The sequence below is a fragment of the Pollicipes pollicipes genome, unplaced genomic scaffold (assembly GCF_011947565.3).
Source record: "Pollicipes pollicipes isolate AB1234 unplaced genomic scaffold, Ppol_2.1 Scaffold_4002;HRSCAF=4701_pilon_pilon_pilon, whole genome shotgun sequence".
NCBI lineage: Eukaryota > Metazoa > Arthropoda > Thecostraca > Pollicipedomorpha > Pollicipedidae > Pollicipes > Pollicipes pollicipes.
The window spans coordinates 40538710-40560120 of NW_023596420.1; the positions used below are offsets into that span (position 1 = coordinate 40538710).

The window sequence follows — 21411 nt, forward strand, 5'->3', positions numbered from 1 at the left end:
GCGCACCCCGGGGTTACCGGTGACGGGTGCAGCCGCCTGGGTACGCGGCCGGGGTTGCTGCGACCCCAGCAGACAGACGGGACTGTTTGTTCGCCATCTGCGCCACCGATAGTGGCCGGATCGGCGGGCCTATCTTATCTTATTGACTGGCGCCTCTCTCGCAGTCTCTCGCCGCGCGGCACAGGCCGCTGGGCACTGGTCAGCGACACAAGTGACTGCGACACCGGCCGCGGCGACACCGGCCGTCGGCGACACCGGCCGCGGCGACACCGGCCGTCGGTGACACCGGCCGTCGGCGACACCGGCCGCGGCGACACCGGCCGTCGGTGACACCGGCCGCCGGCGACACCGGCCGTCGGTGACACTGTCAGACCGGCGTCCGCCGTCCGGCGCTCCGTCCAGCGGCACACCGCCGCGCCCGCCCGGTGTCCACACCGTCCACGCCGACCGCCGGGGCCACGCGCGCGCGGCGTCCACGCCGTCTCGGGCGGCCACGCTGTCCGCGCCGGCGGGAGGAGCGGCTGTGGACGGCGGCGGGCGGCGCGCGGCGACGCCTCGGGCCGCGGCCTGAGGCGGTGTGCTGGGCTGACCCGCGCCTGACCCTTCGCGCCGACCGAGGGCCGGCCTCCGCACCGGACCGTCGGCCGCATGCCAGCCTGCTCGGCCGCCATGGACCCCCCGCGGCAGGACATGTATGGCTATTATGACGAGCGGGGGACGGTGGCGGACGCGGCGGCCATGCCGCTCAACGACTTCGGCTTCCTGCCGCTGGAGGAGCACCAGCAGCACCACCCGCACGAGCACCAGCACCAGCAGCCGCCGCACCATCAGCAGCAGCAGCACCACCAACAGTCGCTCATCTATTGGGACCAGCAGCAGCAGCAGCAGATGCACTACACTGAGGAGGATTACAGGTCAGACTTCTACGGTTGTCTGTGAACCCACCAAGAGCGCTACCAGGATTTTCTGAAGCGGAGGGAGGGGGGCGGTCTCAATGAGCACTGATCTCTACTCATAACAGAATTGTATACATCGTTTATGATGTTAAAAAACTCGCATCCAACGGGTGGACCTGGCTGCGCCTCTGGAGCTCACCACCATTTCACGGCGGCACATTAATAGAGGATTATCTCATCGGCATGGCCGTCAGAGAGGACCACCACGGCGTCTGATCTCTCGGAGGCCGGCACGTTGTGAGGATGCGCCCCCGGCGTGTCGGCTCAAACGCGTCCAGCCGGCCGCCGCCGCCCGCCGCCACGCGAGGGACGATTGTGTTGTTGATGGGCGAGTGGCGGAGGGTGCCTGAAAGAAAGAGGGAAGGTGCTGCTCCTGTGCTTCCGTCAGAAAGAATAACGATGACGATATGTATCCGCATGGTATAGCTCTCGGTTAATGCGGCACTGATCTATGTATTTATCGCACATTTTAAGGATGTATCCTCGATGTCCAGACCACGTGCCCACATCTATAATGGAGACACGTAGCGATCAGCTTCTAATGGAACGGCCGGCCAGCGAGGTACCTGCCAATGGACAGTCATACGTTGCCTTCGACTAGAAGGCCACTTTTGGCGAAATCCATACTACATTGATGTCGAAATCTAGTACATCATGCATTTTTTATATCATCAAACTAGATATGGGCTGAATAGCGAAGCTTTACTTCTTGCCTTGATGCGCTTTCAGTGTTGGCACCAACGGCATAAGTGGAGAGCCCCATCACCTGAAGATCCGGATCCTGTCTCGCAAAGACACCTGCGAACATGCATTAAGAGCGAACGCGGGTGCGACGAGGTGTGCGTGTGCGCGTGTGCAATGGTGCGCCTGCGCATTCAAGGAGCAGCATAGCGTCCCAGTCACTGATCCTGAACTATGTAAACAAACGTCGCATCGCGAGCTGGAAATAGGCAGTCTACGTATGTCGAGTGTCTGTGTAAAGGTAGCTTAAGTCTACCTATAGGCTGATCATTAGTCGATAAACATTCCTTCATCACCATGTCAAGGCCCTAGGGGTAAATAACCATAGCACAATAGCTAATATCGAGCAGATGTCAGAAAACTTCCCATCACTGACGTAAAGTTTCTAGGTCACTCTATCAGCCTTTATGTTAGATGATGAACTGTGGCGTGGTCGTGAGGGAAGAACAGCTGACGACGCGTCAGCCATGACCCTTGTCCACCTCCGACTCACTTAATGACGGCTCTGATCATGCAGTCAACTCCGGTTATGGGTAGATTTCCTGACCCTATCAACTTGAAAATCGTTGTTAATATGACTCAGCTTGATATGTTGTCAGCGAACAACTAAAAGCTGGGTGCTTATTACATCCTTCGTCCGTGACACATTGGTGCCAGGGTGTGTGCGTAGCTAGGGTGGCACTCAAAAGCGGATCCAGAGCGGCACCCTGAGAATGGACGGTCCGTGCTGCGTTGGCGCCAGGTTGTGTGCGTAGCTCCGGAGGCACTTAAAAGCGGATCAGGGACGGCAGCCTGAGAAGGGACGGGCCACGCCGGCGTGAGGACAAGGTCCAAAAAGGTGTACTAATTTTAAAATAGTTCAGGAAGTGTTCCTAAACAAACTTGCGCTAGTGCGGGATTGGTTTCCCTCAAAGTTCAGAAATGTTCCATTATTGCCCGACTTGTGCGATCCTGGGGCTGACATGGCCAGGTTTGCCCCTCACCCTTCTGGACCTGCCCTTATCCGCAATCTCTCTTCCACGTGTTAGCTCCATTCTGTCTGTCACATGACGGCTCCAGTCTGTCTGTTATGCGTGGGCTCCAGTCTGTCTATCATAAGTCGGCTTCAGTCTATCTGCTACACGTCAGTCTGTCTGCCACACATCGGTGCCAGTCTGTCTGCTATACGCCGGTCCCATTCTGTCTGCCACACATCGGCTCCAGTCTGTCTGCCACACATCGGCCCCAGTCTCTCTGGTATACGTCGGTCCCAGTCTGTCTGCTATACGTCGGCCCCAGTCTGTCTGCCACACATCGGCTCCAGTCTGTCTGCCACACGCCGGCTCCAGCTGTTCCGCTGCCACCTCCGATGCGCCACCTCATCCTCTCAAACCCCGCTGATCTACGCCGCCCGCTCCCGCGCAGCGCAGTCCGCACACAGCACGCAGCCCTGGTCAGGCCGGCTGGTGACACATCTCATTGCGACCACCTGACCAGCTGGTCACCGCGGTCCCTGCCCAGCCGAGACGAGCCCGGCCTCCAGGTCCCGGCGGTCCGCGACAAAGGGTTGGCCTGGCTCTGTCCGGACGGTAGCAGTCGCCTCCAGCCCCTCCCCCCCCCCCCCCCCCCCCCCCGGAAGGATTACAGGACGGCTGGCGGACGCCGCGGGCGGGGGCGCGCAGAGCACTGAAAGGCCATCGGCGCCTTTGATCGCCGCCGGTGAGGGGCTGGATATGCGGCGGGCGTGGATGAGCGGGCAGGAGGCTGGAGAAGGTCGCGGGCAGCCGGCTGGCTGGGCTTGACAAACGGGGACAAGCCGCGGCCCTGGCGGGGGCGGTCTAGCTCCGAGGTCACGGAGGTGTGCGATTATAACACCCGCTTGCAGTTGCCCACCGGATTTGCTGGCCACCTCTGTCAGTCGAGTTGTGGATGCAGGGAGGCTTGTTTATAATCAGCGCTATGGTAGGACTTACCAAAGCCGTTTGCATGACAGGAGCGTGGCTTCCTACTTGTGGAAAATCCATTTGTTGGCGTATTTTGAGGGCAGGCAAAGGGCCTGTTTCCGGTGCTCCTCCCAAAAGATGAGGTGAGTTTGGAGGAGGTTGGAGGAGCGCTGAGATCTGCTACCAATTGGAGGAGGTATCAGCTGTCTGTGCGCGACTCGGCCAAACTGTTTTGGCGCAATAACATCAAATGTTTATTTGAGTTTGACATATGTGTTCAAAGTCGCATAAACGTGTAACAAATACTAATGTTATGCGTATAATTCCTATGAAAAGAATCCAAATATTGATGAACATGCAACGGTTTACTCACCTGTTTCTAGTACTGTTATGCGACAGCATATGTAGCAAACAATAGCATATGAATGAACTGCGCCACTAATGTCTACCGTAGCCTCCTACAAATTCCTACGAAAATCCCCCTTCATTTCGGAGGAGGCTGGATGAGGTTTGAGAAGATTGGGGGAGCTTGAGGTGAGGAGCGCGATGGGAGCAGACCGATACCTATTTTTCACTGTTCTAACTAACTGAGGTTGCGAAACATCACCACTGGTGTATGGCGTCCGGTGCGAGCGGGGAGCCATGTCAACAGCTTACGGGGAGAAAGATCGAGACCCATCGTTCAGGGTGGAGAGTACCGAGGACGAGCAATTCTTTATTATCAACTTCTGCAAGAAATGCTTCGTCTTTGCTCTCTCCTCACACCATTTGTAAGCAGGCAGGCAAGCAAAGCGTCTGTTCCCGTCGCTCCTCCAAAAAAGATGAGACTAGTTTGGAGGGGCTGGAAAGCGCTGAATCTGCATTAAAGGAATGTTTCACATTTGAAGATATTGAAGCAAGCATCAGATATGATGAAATAAGCTCACTTATAGCTATTCCTATACTTTTTAAGTGGAAAAGAATGCTCCAAACAGCACAATTATCTGTTCAGTAAATATGCTCCTCAATGCGCCACGGTTTGATTACGTCATCGTACCTTACACAAGATTGATTGAGAGCCGACTGACGGCCGTTATATCTGGAAATTGTGCTCACGAAGGCCAGATATGAGCGCGTAGGCAATTATACTTTTCATCTTGATCGCTGCATGGCTTGTGGAATGACAGAATTTTAATGGCACTATTATGACGTCATGAATGCCAAGGTGACTTTGGAATGCTCTCCCCGAATGCACTCTCCATTTCCCATTTTCGCGAGTGTGTAACTAAGAAACTATATGGGCTTAGCTCTTAAGAACGGCAGGGTTGTGTATAGCACCGAAAGCTTTTCAAGATGGATATTTCCGTTCAAATCCCCATATAAATGTGGAACACTCCCTTTAAATCTGCTGCCGCGGGGACGATTTTGAACAACGTATTAACTGTACGCAATTTAACCAAACTGTTTTGGCACACTGGCGACGAATACTATTAGACGTGATGGTTACCGATAAACATATTAAAAATCGTAAATGTTTGCAACAATATTAAGGATGTCAGCATGAATAATCTGTCCGCACAAATTTGCACACCAGTCCTTTGTTTCTGTTAGGTGACAACAAATGGAGCCTCAAAAGCATATCAATGAACTTCACCATTAATGTCTATCACAGCCTACTCCAAAGCCCTCCAAAAACATATTTCATTTTGAAGAAGGTTGGAGGAAATTTGCGGCAAGCTTTGAGGAGCTTGGAGGAGGCTGGAGGAGCCACGGAAACGGTCAGATTAGCTTGGAGGAGCGTTGAGGAAGTAAGAGGAGTTTAGAGAAGCGACAGGAACGGCCTAGCTGCAAACTGCACTCATCAGAATAATCTGAAGCAAACGTCACCCCCATCAGAAAGGTACTGCCAAAACGAGCCTCACTGGACTAGAGACATGCCATCTCATGAAAGATTAGCCCTTCGGTAAACTGAATTATCGGCGTAATTATTGGGCCATGAGTAAGCAGAAGTGATTGCGCGCTTGTGTGTGTGCGTGTGTATATATATATATATATATATATATATAGTGTGTGTGTGTGTATGTGTGTGTGTGTGTGTGTGTGTGTGTGTGTTTGTATGTGTGTGTGTGTGTGTACGTGTGTGTGCGCGCGCGCGTGCGTGTGTGTGTCTGGAGGGGGGGGGGGGGGAGGGCAGATATTCTGACGGCTCCCAGCAATGTCCGGACGGCGAGGAATGTGCCATCTCTGATCGCGTTCGCCCGGCGCCTGACACGTCCGGGGGAGGAATTCTTGCGGCGTCACCGACCGGCGTGGAGGAGGCGCGGTGTTGGCCGCCGGGGTAATCCCTCCTTATCGGCTTGATCCCCGCCCGCCCACGACGCCGCCCCGTCGATATGTCAGCCCTATTAACGCGGCGGTGTCGGTGCGGACGGACCCACCGCCGCCTTGGTCACTGGAGTTGGAGGGGCGGCGGCGGAGTCGGAACGCGGCGTGGCGTTCGGCAGACGCCCAGACACGTGAATGCCGCAGGGACGGGCAGAAAACTCCGAAGTTTAAAGGCCCGTTTTATGCGCGTCAAGCAGTGTTTAGACTCAAACAATGTTTAGATTCGCAGTAGATGTCATCACTGAGAGAAATAACAGAAGAAGATAATGGGAAGGGGAGGGGAAAATATCCGAACACGGAGAGGCACAGGAGGAACGAACAACGAAACAAGATGAGAACAAGTGAGAATATAAAACCGCAGAGAAGAGACAAGCAGTGGGAGAGAGAAACAGGGATGTAGGAAGACCTTGTTGCAAAACGGGTCAAACAGCGGGTCCAAGGGTGACGGATGTGGCGCGCCGAGGGCGGTCAGTGGCGCGCCCCCGACAGGAAGCCGACGGCCGTGCGGCGCCGGCACGTCCCGCCATACATCAGGCCATTACTTCCAGTCGAAGTGCCGCCGCCCAGAGCCGAGCCCCACCTCCCCGGCTGACAGATCTCTCTCCTTTGACGCGGCTGGCGGCAGTCGCCGGTGCCTTCCGGTGCCGGCGCCGCTGAATGGCGCGCTTCGCCGCCGCCGCCGCGGGCAGCGCCGCCTCAAAGGCGCGCGCGCGCGGCTGGCAAGGCGCCGGAAGCAAAGGGTGCCGGCGTGAACACGCTGTGAGTGAGGGCTGTGTTTTTTGCAGCTTGCCGATTGTGAGATGTGTTGAAGGACGAGTTTCTCGTTCTGGTGAAAATCCTGTTTGTTATTGAATTATCGATGGCAGGTGAACAGAGGTGTAACCAAGTGGCGTAGCTAAAGGGGACCGTGGGAGCTTTGGACCGAAGGCCCAGCCCTTGTTGCCACTTTAAGATCCCCGCGAGACTTTTAAAACATAAAAAGAGTCCCAAGGCATCGAGATAGGACTCTGAGTTTTAAGTAGGCCCCGGGAACACGAAAACAGAACCCGTGCAGCGGACGAAGAGAGCCCCTTGGCTGAAAGGGTCCCTCTTTGACTCGAGTTGACCTCATTTAGGCGAAATCCTTATCTGCCTTGCTTGGTACAGTGAGCACACTTGTAGAGATAGGAGGAGCTGTGCTTCAAAATCTTTCATCCGCCAGCAGGAAAACTGACGATTTTTTACATGATGTGCTCTCGTCTGGAGGCCACTTCGGTTGGAGTCGTCAAGCTATTTCGAATTAAACGTCCGAAAAGCATTTTGAACACGCACAACACACCGGTTTCATGACTCAACATCTGTAGTCCCGATTCATAACCCGGGCCCGACGAAAGACGCTACTGGTCTCAGGGGGGGGGGGGGGGGGGGCGATAATTATAGGCACACATGGCATATGTCGTCTTCCCGGTGATAGCTTTTGTTCCGATTTGGCTCAGATTCAGCCCATACATATGCACCTTAAAGGGAGTGTTGCACATTTGTATGGAGCTTTGTACTGAAATGGCGATCTTGAGCACCATTCGGCGCAGTTCACAGCCCTGCCCTCCTTGAGACCGAAATCCCCTCTAGTTTCTGAGCTGCACACCCGTGAAGATGTGTAGGACTACTTCGGGGAGACCTATTTCAAGGTCACTTATGCATCCATGACGCCACAATAATGCCATTCAAGGTTTTGGCATTCCATTAGCAATGCGGTGACCAAGGCCAAACAAAATATGTTCGTTGAGTCGTTCATGTCTGGCGTTCGTTAGCACGATTTTCAGATATAACGGCCGCTAGGTGGCTCTCGATTGGCTCTTCAAAGTACGATGACATAATCACTACAATGACGTATTGAGGAGTAAATTAGCTAATCAGGGAAGTGTGCTGCCTAGAGCAGCCTTTCCACTTAAAAGCACACCACTAGGTATAAGTCAGCTTCTTTCATCATATCTGATCTTTGCTTTAATGCGTTCAAATATGGAGCATTCCCTTTAAGCCGTTTTAATCTCGTTAGCTTTGTCGTCGCCAACTGCACCTATATCACGGGCATGTTGTTCGCTTCAATCTTCAGGTCATGGGTGTAATTTCTTATTCAATTGGAGAACTGGGCAGGAGTGATGGGGCCCTAGCCTTCCAAATTTGACAAGAAATATGACCGAGGGCGGGAGAAGCACATTCTTATCATCATCGCTCGGGAGAAATATATTTGATCATCTTTCGAGAAGGTCTGTCCATTTCTTACTGTTCAGCACCCCCCCCCCCCCCTTATTTTGCAAAGCTGCACGCCTGCTTGCGATAGAACCTCACGGCAAGTGCCGCGGGAAGGAGGCTACTTCATTTCCGCCGAAACCCGTCGCTTTTCACAAAGCTGACCTTTGAGCTCCGCTCTTTACGCAGCGCTCCTTTGACCGCCGGCTTTGTCGAAGCCGGTGTCCTTTTTGCCCTCACTTACATCAACCAAACCCTTTAGCGCCGAGCCGAGCCGCTGACAAATGGCGGCGCTTTCGGCCGCTCCGCCGCCGCCGCCGGGCCGCGATCTCCCCACCGAGTCCCGGGTCACGCGCGCGTAGGGTCGGCCCCGCCCGGCCGCCGCCGGCCGCGTAAGCGCCGTGGGAAGGTCGCCGAGGTCGGCCGGCGGCGGACGGCGCGCCGGCCGACCTCGGCCGCCGATCATCGCCGGGACCCATTAGCTGACGGCCGATCTGTATTGTTGTGCGTCATTGGCGTACGCCCGTGACCGGCAGGCCCGCGTAGATAGACATCGCGGCTGTCCGTTCGCAAATATTTGCCCCTTGAAGAAATGCTGGCTCAAAAACGTGCTTATGTGCCCGGTGTGTGCCACCAGCACCGGTGGCGCAATACGCGTATGCATAATGCGCGTACGTATATAAATGCATATCTCTGCTCGGAGACCTGTGTGGAGAAGGACGTAAAAGGAAGAGGCGCGGCCACGAAGCCGGGCCGGAACAGACACACCTTCGGCAGCTTTCACTTCACATCAGCCGATCACCCGGGTGTTAGGCGTCCGTTCACCCCATCCGCATCTGGGGACCTGTGTTTTTCCACCCGGAGCAGCCTTCGCCGCCACAAACCGTACATAAAGGCCCTTGGCGGGCTTTTATGCTGATCCTAATGATGACTGACTCTGTGAATGGCCCGCAAATGGCGTTTGGCGGGCGGGGGCGGCCGTCAAGCCTCGGCCGGGCCGTGTGGGACGAGACAGGCAGACCGGTAATCCCGACACGGGGAGAGTGCGGGGGCACGGCTCAATGTACTGCATCGGAAGAAGTGACCAGAATGGCAAGTCGAGGGCCTCACGACTTGTGCAAACAAAGTCTCCGTTTTTGCGAGAGATGAGCTGTCACTGTTGCCTGGTGCCGGTGCACTTGGCTTTGAAGTTACATGCCATTTGTGTGATGGATGCTTTAAGTTGTCTTGGACTGATTGCACTAACCATGCTGCTATACCAGTTGCCAATTCGTTAATATTGTCGGAATGTATCGGCGCATTAAAGCGTGCAAAGTCTGTTGTAAGCGCTTGTTAATGCTACCGCTTGATAATATTGGCCTCGTCTTCATTGAGAGCTGTTCCCATATCATACAATACATCAATGAAGTAGATATTCCTTTGCCTATCGCCGCGGCATTCCCGTAGCATTTTGGTCACCTTTTTCGCCAAACCTCAAAGCACCATCTGGTACCCGGCATAACTCCATCTCTATAGGAGTCTATTAAGGCGAGTCCACGAAGAAGGGAGTCGCACAAGTAATCCACCAATCGACGTCACAAACACCGGCAGTTGTAACAAACCGGCTTACTGGACGCCGAGTCTGGCCCCTGGGCTTAGCCAGCCACTCTTTCACACCGTGAGTGAGGCACAGGCGCCGCGGAACGCCAGAAATGCCGCGGCTATGCGACGCATACACAGCACGGGGCTCGGGTTAATTGGACAATTGCAGAAGTGCTCGTCCGCGCGCGTGTGTGCGTGTGAGGGAGAGAGGGTTGTTCATGCCGGCTTTTCTGAAGGGTGGTGCGGCACCCTTTATTGGGCGGTCACCAGGGGGGCAACAATGGACCGACAATGAGCTCGCGGAACCTCAACGGACCGCAGCAGTGTTACACCGAGACGCCTATTGCTCGGATTATTTGGGCTCGCTGTCCCGTGGGTAACAAAGATTGGTTCCGGAAATTAAATATGCCATTACGTGGAGTGCATAATTCCTCCCGGAAATTCAAGAGCGGTAGTGAGAGGCAATGCAAATATTTCTGACAACACCCGGCACTGCGTATCGTCCTCGATGCCGGGCTAGCCATCACGAGCTCCGAGTGACTGAAGGTGATAGGCGTCACGTTGAATGCCTGTAAGGCATTCAACGTTGATATGACACTTAGTCATGTTTTATTACGCATCTCGCTAGCATTCCAAAAGTTCCCACACGAGGGAATTCTCAAGTTAAGTCCCAAATCAAGAAAAAACGAAACCAATGGGAAACACGCACGAAATGATCGCTCGAAAACGACAAGATGCTACTTACCAAAAACGGATGAGGTCTTAAGGGTGTTCTATGCTAAGTATTCAGCCTGGTGTTTATGGGAAAGTTAGTCTGCTCAACTTATCGAGTTTCCCTTTTTACGACGACTTCAGAACATAAATTTTGTCAGTCATTCCTGCAGTAGTTTCTTTTGAGTAATTTGTCCCTGCGGAGAGACAAAGTCTTTGATCATCACAATGTATCATCGTCCTCTACAATGCATTACCATCCGACCACAACGTATTATCATTTTCCTGTCATACTTTTCGTATTCTTCTTGTCTTACCTATGCGCTTTTTGTCTATATACCTCTTATAAAAGGACTCATTTTACGAAACTGATGATACGCCCCCAAAATAGAGGAAAAGCAATGTCACCCGTTTTGATAGCGAGGCTCCCAAATTCCGATCATTCCTGACGTCAAGCTACCTGACTCCAATACCATGTTCGATTGTCCAAAATATGAAGATATGAAGCGGAAATTGTTTTACCCGGAGTGACTTGAATGGTGGTTAATGTTTTCGATGCTTTCAAAGACATAAAGATATATCCGGGGAAATAGATAAGAAATAAATAACTGGTCAACAAGTATTCCCGCCAAACGTTTGTGATTTTTTCAGCATTGAATGCTTTCTGACGTAAACGCTACTTGTGTTCCGAGGATATATACGAATAACGGTTGATGCCGCATATGCTCTTTTGTATTAGTGTAAAGACGTTGCATTCAGCCATGCTTATTTTGAATAACTTAGACTGAATTTAATTCAGGCATGTACCTAGATGACGTGTACCTCCATTCTGGTTCCAAGCTTTTGCAACTCGTCTTAACTAATGTTTTGCATTAAAGGTATGTTCGATTTGCTTTAATTATCGAGAGGGATGTTCAAGTTTCCCAGCGGCCAGGGCTTAGCCATTCAACACATCTTCCAGTGGCAATTTTATTAGCGGCAAACGTTTACGGACCACTGCCAATATTTTGGCGTTGTTGATTGCGTTTTTCGATGATTAGGAGGGTTGTTGGCGGTTTCATGTTTGTGCTGTTAAGGACGGATCGTTTCTTACCGACGTTATCTGGCTTTAGGGTAATTTCAAGAGCGTTTCAGTCTCCTGTAAGTATTTGTGGAGCATACACGTTTGAGCCATGCCTTAAACATTCATTCAGCAACAGGATAAGAGTAACGCCTAGGAAACTGCCCTTCAGCTGCCCAGGAAGCCACCCTTCAGCTGCCCAGGAAGCTGCAGCTGTCCTTCTCTGCACTTGGCCGGGTAGTGACGACATTTAGCTTTCCTGTAACTCGCAGCAGAAGAAAATGTGTGTAGAGAGGAATAAAATATGTCGCGCTTGGGCGCCCTCACAATCAGGTCGAGTTGTGTAGATGCTTACGACAGGGCCGATGAAATCGACCATCTCATCGTTGCCGACACGCATGAGTGGGCCCGCTGGGAGAGGCTCCGCCAAGCTGAACTCTCCAACCGGGGCCGCCCTATGCCGCGTGGTGTCGGGACCGATTTCACACACTTGCCCGGAATGTGTGTCATTCTTATAAAAAACGTGCGGCGCCGTATCTCTGGCTCTAAAACCCAAGGACAAGGATGTAGTATGACTGTAACATGGGCGATGTTTCTATCTCTGTTCATGCATATATGGCATAGAAATACACTGAAATGGAGGAGAAGAAAGGTTCACTTTTCAAGTCAACTCCCTCTGCTGATCACCATAGGCAAGGGCGTATTCACAGTGTGAAGACACGGAGCATGCTCAGCGCCCTTATTCAATCTATCAAAGCTGTACATGTCAGATGTGTGCAGGAATCATGTTGAAACTAAACCTATCGGGGTGTACACGTTACAATAAGCGGACCGAAAACACACGATGTTGTTGTTTTCACCATGCAACATTGCACGCGCCTACGGTTCACTAAACTGCGGTTTCAGTAAAGAACGTTGAGCTGAGCCTGCAATCTCCCCTGTGCAATCCTGCATCCTTCATTGGCCGTAGAGTTGATGTGAAGAGTGGGCGCCATGCCCCCTCAGCACTCTGAGCCCATGCAGATGCCGCTGCAAGCGGTGTTGCCTCTGCAAACGTCATTCGGCGCACTTCTGCGTACAGTACGCGACCCTGGATTAGAGAAAAGGGAAACATTGAACCTATAGGTGTTGAATGGAAGAAAATGCTCGAAGGTGGCTGTCAGCCCCTTTCCATTTGGGAGGGCGTCCGGCGCCCCTGTACTTGCCGAATGGCCTTGAAGACTTGCCCCCCCCCCCCCCCCACTCCCCTCTCGGCACAGATAAGTCGTTAGGGTTCCGGATTTCTCGGGCTGGGTGTTTCTCAGAGACTCTCAGGTCACCCAGAGCGAGAGCCTACCATCGGACCGGTCAGTGAACTGAAGAGTCAATCTGAAGGCAGACCATGCCTGTTATCCCGCTGCTGCGGGCATCACTTGGCATAGTGCTATTCCTGCGACAGGTGATAATCCGCCGGGCAATGCCATCTCCTGGGTTGGAGCCGGTCGAGGACAGCCTATCGAGGAATGGTATTCATAAACAATAATACGAACTAGCGGTTTTTTTCATTTCCATCGTATGGGCTGATGGACGACAACCTACGCAGGCCGACCAATGCCTGCCAGTTAACGATGGACGTTTAATCGAGAGCTTAAGCAAAAGGAGCTTGTATCCGGTTCTTATGCTTACACAACATAACTAAAAGTGCGCAAATTTAAGCTTCGCTTATGTAGCTAGGCTTATGTCGGGCCTACTCATGACTTCCGATGGCTGCTACCGCTCGTTTTGAAAAATGGAATTCGCTTCGAAGCCCAGGATATGACCGTGTGTTTTATCTATCTGACTGTCACGCTGTCTACTTCCTTGTCTCTCCCCTCCCCTTCTCTCGTACCCATCTCTCACTCCCTCTCCGTCTCAACTCTCCCTCTCATCTGCTCTCTGCCTTGGCTTTCACCTCTCTTTTTGTTCTCTCCTCGTATTTCTTCATTTCCTCGGACGCCCTTTTGTTCCTGCGGTACTGAAGGGGTCCGCACCACCGCTGATTGGCCAGCCCACGACCAGGCCCCGCCCTCCGGCTGAACGCCAGCCACTTGGAAAGCGTAGCTGACGGCGGCGGCGGGGCACCAGCTCTCGAGCGCGAGAGGCGTCTCTGAGAGGCGGCGTTGTTCGGGGAAGAGTGCTTCTCTTCTCGGCGACACGCAGTCTGGAGAGGAGAGTGAGTGCACACAGTGGGTTGTTGAGGGCTAGTGCAGAGCTCGCCGATCTTCAGCACGCACTCGACTGGGTCGCTCCACGTGCCTCTCATCTGCGCCCGCCTCTCGAGATACGGCGGCAATAAATTGCTGAGATACCCGCGCAAAGTCGACAAAACATAACGAGTGAGTGGCTGACAGTGATTTTGAAGCACTGGTGCATGCTGTGGAGTTTGATACGGGCTTTGAGTGAGTGAACAGGTAGAATGGTGGCATTTAAACAAGATTGAGATATTGACAGCTCTTCACAATTGAGCGATGAAGGCTTCCTACTCTTCACAAAGTGGACTTTACTGTCGATGATAGGCGACTTGAAAAGCTTAAAGCACTGAACAAATTTCGGGGGCAAAAGTGCGTCAACCATCATTGAGCCTCGTACTTTAACCTTTTAAAATCATCATGGATGGGAAAGTCCACCTCCTATCTCTATGATAGCGGCAGCGTGCACCACCGAGCTACTCGAAACCGTCCGAGATTTCCTGGCATCTGAGTGAGTGGCACTTGCGTGCGTCGGTAGAATGTGGGACCCCGCCGGCCCGCGTCGTCGACGCCGCCGAATGCACCCACTAGAGCTGTTTGCTCCCAGCAGCGATTGCTCGCCCCACTATCGGCGGTGGCCCGGTGTTGACGCACCGTCAGCTTCATTACGCACATCGACTCGCTGAACAACGGCAGGAACGCCATGTGGAAATGATCACCCAGAATGGTTTCTCCGGCGCAGCGAGCGGGTTTTGACGCCGTGGAACGTGCCGTTCGACCACAGCTGAAAATTAAATTCTTCGATGATTTGTTCCTTGCGTGGTCTCAGAAAATCATTGCACATTGGACAGCGCAGATCATCGGTCGAACGTCTGCCAGGGGCCAGTGACAATGGCTTGGCATCGCGCAGGCGACCGTCGTGTGCAGGTGTGGTAACGTGCGTGCACGACGGTTTGTCCGGGGCACTCGGCCCAGCTGCTTCCGCCAATGCCAGTGACGCGTCCCCTCTTGGCATGCTTTCTTGGGTGAGCGTGCGTCACCATGTGCGGGACACACGTTTGTGCCTCGCCGCCACTATCGCTTGGAGGCGACGCAGCTAGTCCCCTTCAGGGCCACTCCGCATTTTACTGGCATTTCAACGTTGGATCGCCGAGATATTAGAGCCTCAGAGCATTAGAGCATCATCCTTCCTTTGGCAACCCAAAGAACGGTGTATAGCAAGAGATATATGCATGACAGCGTATGTTTACTATCTACCATTATGTTGATGTGCTGAAGCATTTATAGACATATAAACAAATTGCATATTTTGCACAAGGGGTTCCCCACAGATGTTACTAATCACCTGCATTACAATGTAATCTGATGCTCCGAATGCAGCTGACCCACCTCCGACCACCTCGCATTTAGAAACACAGGCGAATGTACGGCGGTTGGTTGACGTTCCCAGCAGCAGTATTTTCCCTCTGATCCCGCTGTTTTCCACGCAGTTTGACACAAAGTGCCCGTCGCGCTTCATGCAGTGTCCTCAGTGAGCCCATTCCCTGTTCTGCAGGCAGTTCGACATGAAGATGGCCATGCCTGGCTCCAAGTCCTCCAGCTTTACCGTGCGAGACATCCTGAACCTGGGGGAGGGCAAGCCGCCTGTGGGTTGTCGCAGACTCCGCGGGGCGCCGGCGAAGGTACGGTTCGAGTCGTGGTTGCCTGATCTGGCCAGCAGCGAGTCTGAGTCCGAGTCTGAGTCTGAGTCTGAGTCTGAGTTCGAGTCTGAGTCCGGGTCTGAATCTGAGAGGACGCTGCCCTGCCTGGAGGCAGTGGTTTCATCAACGGCGTGCAGATTCGACCTGATGGCCGATTTAAAAGGAATGCCCCACCATTGACACAAATTTCAAAATAAGACTCTAGTGAAACCTAAGGACTAGTTAGGTCTAATATTGGAAATGAGTAGTTCTACTGCGACGCCATCAAGACATAACAATAATAAAACTGTTTATCATATTTTCGAGTCCAAATCATGCTGTCAACGCTTTGCAAACAGTAATCCGCTCCTTCCCTGCAGTCGTGACAGCCGTCGCCATGACGACAGGATCTGCTGGGGGGGGGGGGGGGGGGGCGCTATCAGCTGTTACTGAATAACAGCAGTACAAATGAACGTTGGTGGTTGGCACAACGTACGGCAGGGGCCAGTTACCAGCTACATACTCCCTTTAAATCCTTGGTTAAAATTTGAACCAGTGCCCCGCTTCAAACCTTGTAACATTCCGTTTCCCAAAGCCCAAGTGCGCTTCGAAAATAGCCACTGCATTAAATGCCACTGGGGAGAAATCAAAACCATAGCATACCGTTTCGATGAATTCGCGGAAGAATAACGTCATGTTCGCATATTTTTTGGTCCAAACGGAGTGTTTCAATTTCTCGTATCATTGGTTGCAAAACATTTTGGCAAGTTTGTGTCCTGCAAACATATTGCACACTCGTTTTGGCAAAACGAATGCAAATGGAATGTGTTGCTTTCACTGTCGTGAACAGGAAGTCCGATGAGATTTCTCCCACAGGAGCGGGTACTCATATCGACATCCTGAGCTGTTCAGTAGGATTTCTGGAAAGCTGGTACGACTGATCAAATCGTACGGGTCAGATCTAATGATAAGAAAAATACAAAAGGTGGCATGAACACCCTTCAAATCATTGTATAGCATAATCCACACAAACGATAGCATCTTCACATACTTCTAATGACCCACTGTATATGCGACTTCTTCTGTGTATTTCTATACCGCAGTGATCAAACAGGTTGTCTTACACGCACCGTTTGTCATTACCTACTCCTCTCAACCAAAGCAACTATACGTTAAGGTTATATACGACCCCAAAGACATGTGTGTGCCATTGAAGCTTTACGACGCACTCAGCTACTGGGCCATATGGCGTCGCCTGTCTCTCACCCTGACAGGAAGCGCGGGCCACAGCTGGGAATCGAACCCCGTACTTCTGGTTTTCCAGACGCGCGGTGGTAAAACGCAGACGCGTTTACCACTACACTGCTGGTACCCGACACCAAAGACACGATGCTTTTGTGCAACGGTTTAAATACGAGTTCCGTAGGCACAAGTAAGACCGTTGGGCCTCGGCTCTTTGCCTTTGCAATACCAAAACTCCCCTCCCATCAAAGCCTTGGGCGAATTCTTAAACTTGATACGTCATATCAAAATTTTTGTCGCTTCTGCAGACTTGTACTTACCAGACTCGGACCCCCAAAATACTCGACCGAAGACCCAACCCAAACCTAAACTCCCTCGAGTCGCACTGACATTGTCTGCATTTCAGGCAGATGTATGGCCTGTTTCAATTATCATTGAGTCTACTCAAACAAACGCATGAGAAACAAATGATATTCTTACTCTTTCAGGATATCTCATCCTTACTCCGTCTGAGCTAAACATCAACTGTTGTAATAAGTACTTTCTCTGTATCTCATTTTTTTAAATGCAGTGATGCATAGGTTTCTGTACTTAAGAGAAAATGTGATTTTTCTGTGTTGTGCTCTCTTGAATCGACTATATCAGGACTAGTTCAGACACCTAATCAATTTCAGCATATAAGGGTCACAATTACAGTCGACTAACAAGGCGCCTTGTTGCTTTGTCTACGAGATGCAATCGATTCCACAGAAGAGGGATCCAGCGCGGATCTTGGCTTGTGAGCTCCGGCAATCATAAAAAAATAGTGCTGCTACGCCTATGTCATCGAGAACCACTGCTGCAAATATTTTGTCGAGCCGGACCGTGTCACCTTCACCAGATATGCATAAGACAGTAGTATTAGCCCTATTTCCTCGGAGAAAACCAGGAGAATGGGGATATAGTTGGGTTGATATTTCGGCAACATGCCTTTGTCGAAAAAATAGCAGAAGTGAATTCGAAATTGCCTGCCGATGATCCAGCTCGATTTTTCAGGTTTTTTTTTTTAAAACAGCAAGCCACAGTTTTTGCAGGACAAAAACTGTGGCCTTGCCGCTTCAGAAGAAAACCTGAAAAATCGAGAAGGATCATCGGCAGACAATTTTGAACTCACTTCTGCTATTGTTTCGATAAATGCATGTTGCCGGAAATATCAACCCAACTATATCTCCATTCTCTTGTTTTTCTCCGAGAAATAGGGCTATTTCTACTGTCTTATCTATGTGGTTAATGTTCCTCGTTAATGCACTGAAACAACTTCACCAAATATGCACAGATGTAGCATTCCTCGACAGGTTCCGATAGCTCTTTTGGTCCCATCACATGCTGCATGCTTCAAGGAGCTGATGTCTATTCCGTACGACGTCCTTCCCATCCACTGCAGGCGTTTAAGACATGCTTCAAATGCACTTATGTATTATTGTTACCTCAACCACGTCGCCAACCGCCTTACCGTCGAAGTGCAAGAGTCACACACACACACACATTCCCAGTCTCCAGATAAAACTGCATGGTTTTCGTAAAAGGATGCAAGTTGTAATGATGTAGTCGGTTTTCACTAACAAATCGTCGCCTTCGACTAACCCTCTCGCGCACCAATCCACTTTGCATGCTACTGAGGTGACAGAGCGCACCGGACCTCGAGCAATTACAGGCGTGTACTAACAAATTTCTCCCCAGTCTGCGTGAAGGGCATCTCGGGACGCTAGCCCAAGCTTGCCCCCCCCCCCCCCCTCGCCACTAACATGAGCTCGTGGCCCCTTCAACTTGCGCCTGTTTGAAACTGTCCGGGCACGCTCCTTCGGGCGCCTCTCCGGTATCACCTCTGACCTCCGCATGGCTTTGGTGTCGCCCGGCGGGCCGCACGCGCCCGCATGACGCCGCCTCTGTTCTAGTCGGCATTGCCCCAGGACGAGTACCTGCGGCGCCATGTACACGTCCCAGTACCCTTACCCGGACGAGGGGTACGACTACCGCCAGCCGGCGGTCGGGTACCGGCCCCGAGTACTACGACCCGCGCTGGGCTGGCCCCGGCCCCGCGGGCGTGTACCCCAGGTCAGTGGGCTGTGGCCCGGATTTGGAGCCCCCGTGTGGCATGCGCTCTACGCGGATGTAGCACAGGGACGGGCCGAGCGCTCCGCAGCGCGGGTGGGTGGGGGGGGGGGGGGGGGGGGCGGTGCTTGAGCGAGCTGCTGCGGGAGACAACACTGCCTCAGCTGCTTTTCGTCTGTGTTTAGGCGCTGGTTGCTGGGTGCTGGCCTGTCAGTCATGGTAAATCGCAAGTTCGGCAGTGTGGCAAGTGGTTTGCTTTCATTGCTCCCTGGTCCCCTTCCAGACACTGACGCACCCTTCAGACATGCCTAGGTTTCTGTACTTAAGAGAAAGCGTGATTTTCAAGATATGACCCACGCTCTGTCCTGACATCCGTCCCTCAGGTCGTCCGTAGGTTCTTCCCCTTATCCTGACTTTCGACCGTTGTCTCTGACTTCTGCACCTGCCTTCGACATCCTGATGCCTGCCGTCCGACCGTTTTCTGCCACTGCCTCTGACCTCCGAAACTGGACTCTGTCTCTGGCCCTGGTCCGTGACCTCTGCCTGCACACATAAACCCCGACCCCCTGACCCCCTCTCCTGCCATGGACACTGATCTCTGACCTCTGTCCGTTGCCTCTGATGTCTACCTTCGACCTTTGGCCCTGGCCGTGGCAGCCTTCCCTGCACTGGGCAGGTGACCTCTGACTTCTGGCCTGACCCTCAACCTGGTGCCACAGACGGGCTGGAGCAGACGACACCGCCGGGCGAGTTCTCCCGCTCCCACGTGCCCCGTCTCTCCCGAGGACGAAAGGAACGCGGGTACGCCAGCCCGGCCGGCCGACATCCCCGCTACCGTGCCGACGGCGCCGCGCGCCTCACCCTCAGTCGACACCGACGACGGCGCCGACGACGCCGAGAAGGAGGACGCCGCCACGGGCCGCAAGCGCAAGCGGCGCGTGCTCTTCAGTAAGTTACAGACCCACGAGCTGGAGCGACGCTTCCGGCAGCAGCGCTATCTCTCGGCGCCCGAACGTGAGCATCTGGCCAGCCTGATCGAGCTGACGCCGACCCAGGTCAAGATCTGGTTCCAGAACCATCGCTACAAGACGAAGCGCGCCACGCAGGAGCAGGGCGGCATGGATCTGGTGCCGCTGGGCAGCGCGCGGCGTGTGGCCGTGCCCGTGCTGGTGCGAGACGGCAAGTCGATGCCGGCCGTGTCAGCCGGCTATGGCGTGCCGTCGTTCGGCGGCGCCGTGGACCTGCTGCCGTTCAGCAGCGCCTCGATCCCCACCTCGGTGGTGGCCTCGATGGGCGCGCTGCCCGCCTACCCGCGCCCGCTCATTCAGACCCGCTGGTGGTGACGTCACCGACGCCGTGACGTCACGACAGGGCATGACGTCACTGGTAGGACGGTAGGGTGTGTGACTTCGCGGGCGCGGGGCGTCACGGCTGCGGTGACGACACTGGTGGTGTGATGCTGCTGACGCGGTGGCGGCGTCGGCGCGGTGACGTTACTTGAGCGGTGACGTCACATGCGAGTTGTAACTTCATGGCGGCGGAACACCGCCGCGGCCGGGTCTTGTGATATTAGAGAAGAGGTACAGCAGTGCCGATGTGGTGAGGTCTCGCAGAGAGCGAGACGGCGCATTGGCGGGACGAGCTGGGATTAGTGCATTCGCCGCGTAGGTCCGATGGGCAGGGGCACGCTTTCTTCGCCGCGATGAGCCGCGTTATACGATTGTGCCGATCATTCGTGGAGTACAAACTGGATCAAAGTGATTATCGGAGACTCCGCCGCCATCGTGCCAGTTCAGGAGTCGGCCTTCGCCACCACCGCTCTGTGCTACGCCTTCGAGCCAACGCAATCCTTCCGGAGGCGTGCGTCGTTTCCTTAGTCCGGGCACCCATGTTGCTGAACGGCGCAAAATCAATTGTGTTGCGCTGAATCGCACTTGCAGTGCCAAAGACACAATCGTTTGTCACAGGCGGCAGGAGGTCCGGGAGACGCGCCCGTGCATCGGAACGGCCCTGAGATATTAGTGGTGATCTAGTCCTTCATGTCAGCGACGACTGACCTTGCGCCGGCCCGCGCAGGTCGCGGCCGCTGCTGCGCAGTGTGCACGCGCATCCGTGTGTGCTTGCATGTGGGATCTCTTACGGACGGTGTCGCTAATGCCATTACCGCCATGTCACGAATACCCGCGAGATAACCGTCTGTCAGTGGACTGAGGCGTGTGCCTGCGTGAGTGCGAATATAACAGAACAGGTGCAGTGGTGCAGTGCGCTGGTGCGTGACGCAGGTGGCGGGCGGCGGCCGCGTCCTCCCGAATGTTCCGCGTAGGCTTTCAGTGCGCGTTACACCCGCGTTCGACGCTCGTACCCCTCGCGAAGTGATCGCTTAGCCGGATCTCAAAAGTTGAAAAATGAATTTTCGTGGTACGGAGAGACGAGACACTGGGGGGAAAAGGGTAACAGTGTTGAGTGAGTGATCTACCACGGTTACACATTTACGGCTAGTACTTACGTGAACAAATCACCTATCAGCTCTTCACCTCATGTAAAATTCTTCACATTTTTCCCGCCTTTTTCTTCCGGTTTGACAGCATCAATAACTGAATCGTTGCCATTTGTGCGCAAATAATGTAG

General features: G+C 53.3%; 1 protein-coding gene across 1 annotated transcript; it reads left to right on the plus strand.

The window, feature by feature from the left end:
• The first annotated feature begins 613 nt into the window (after positions 1-613).
• LOC119094495 (homeobox protein Nkx-2.8-like) lies at positions 614-20174 on the plus strand. Its single transcript, XM_037217553.1, has 4 exons — positions 614-914; positions 15327-15417; positions 18787-18879; positions 19503-20174. The coding sequence occupies exons 1-4, from the start codon at positions 649-651 to the stop codon at positions 20124-20126; spliced, it is 1074 nt and encodes a 357-aa protein (XP_037073448.1). The 5' UTR covers positions 614-648; the 3' UTR covers positions 20127-20174.
• Positions 20175-21411: the final 1237 nt, after the last annotated feature.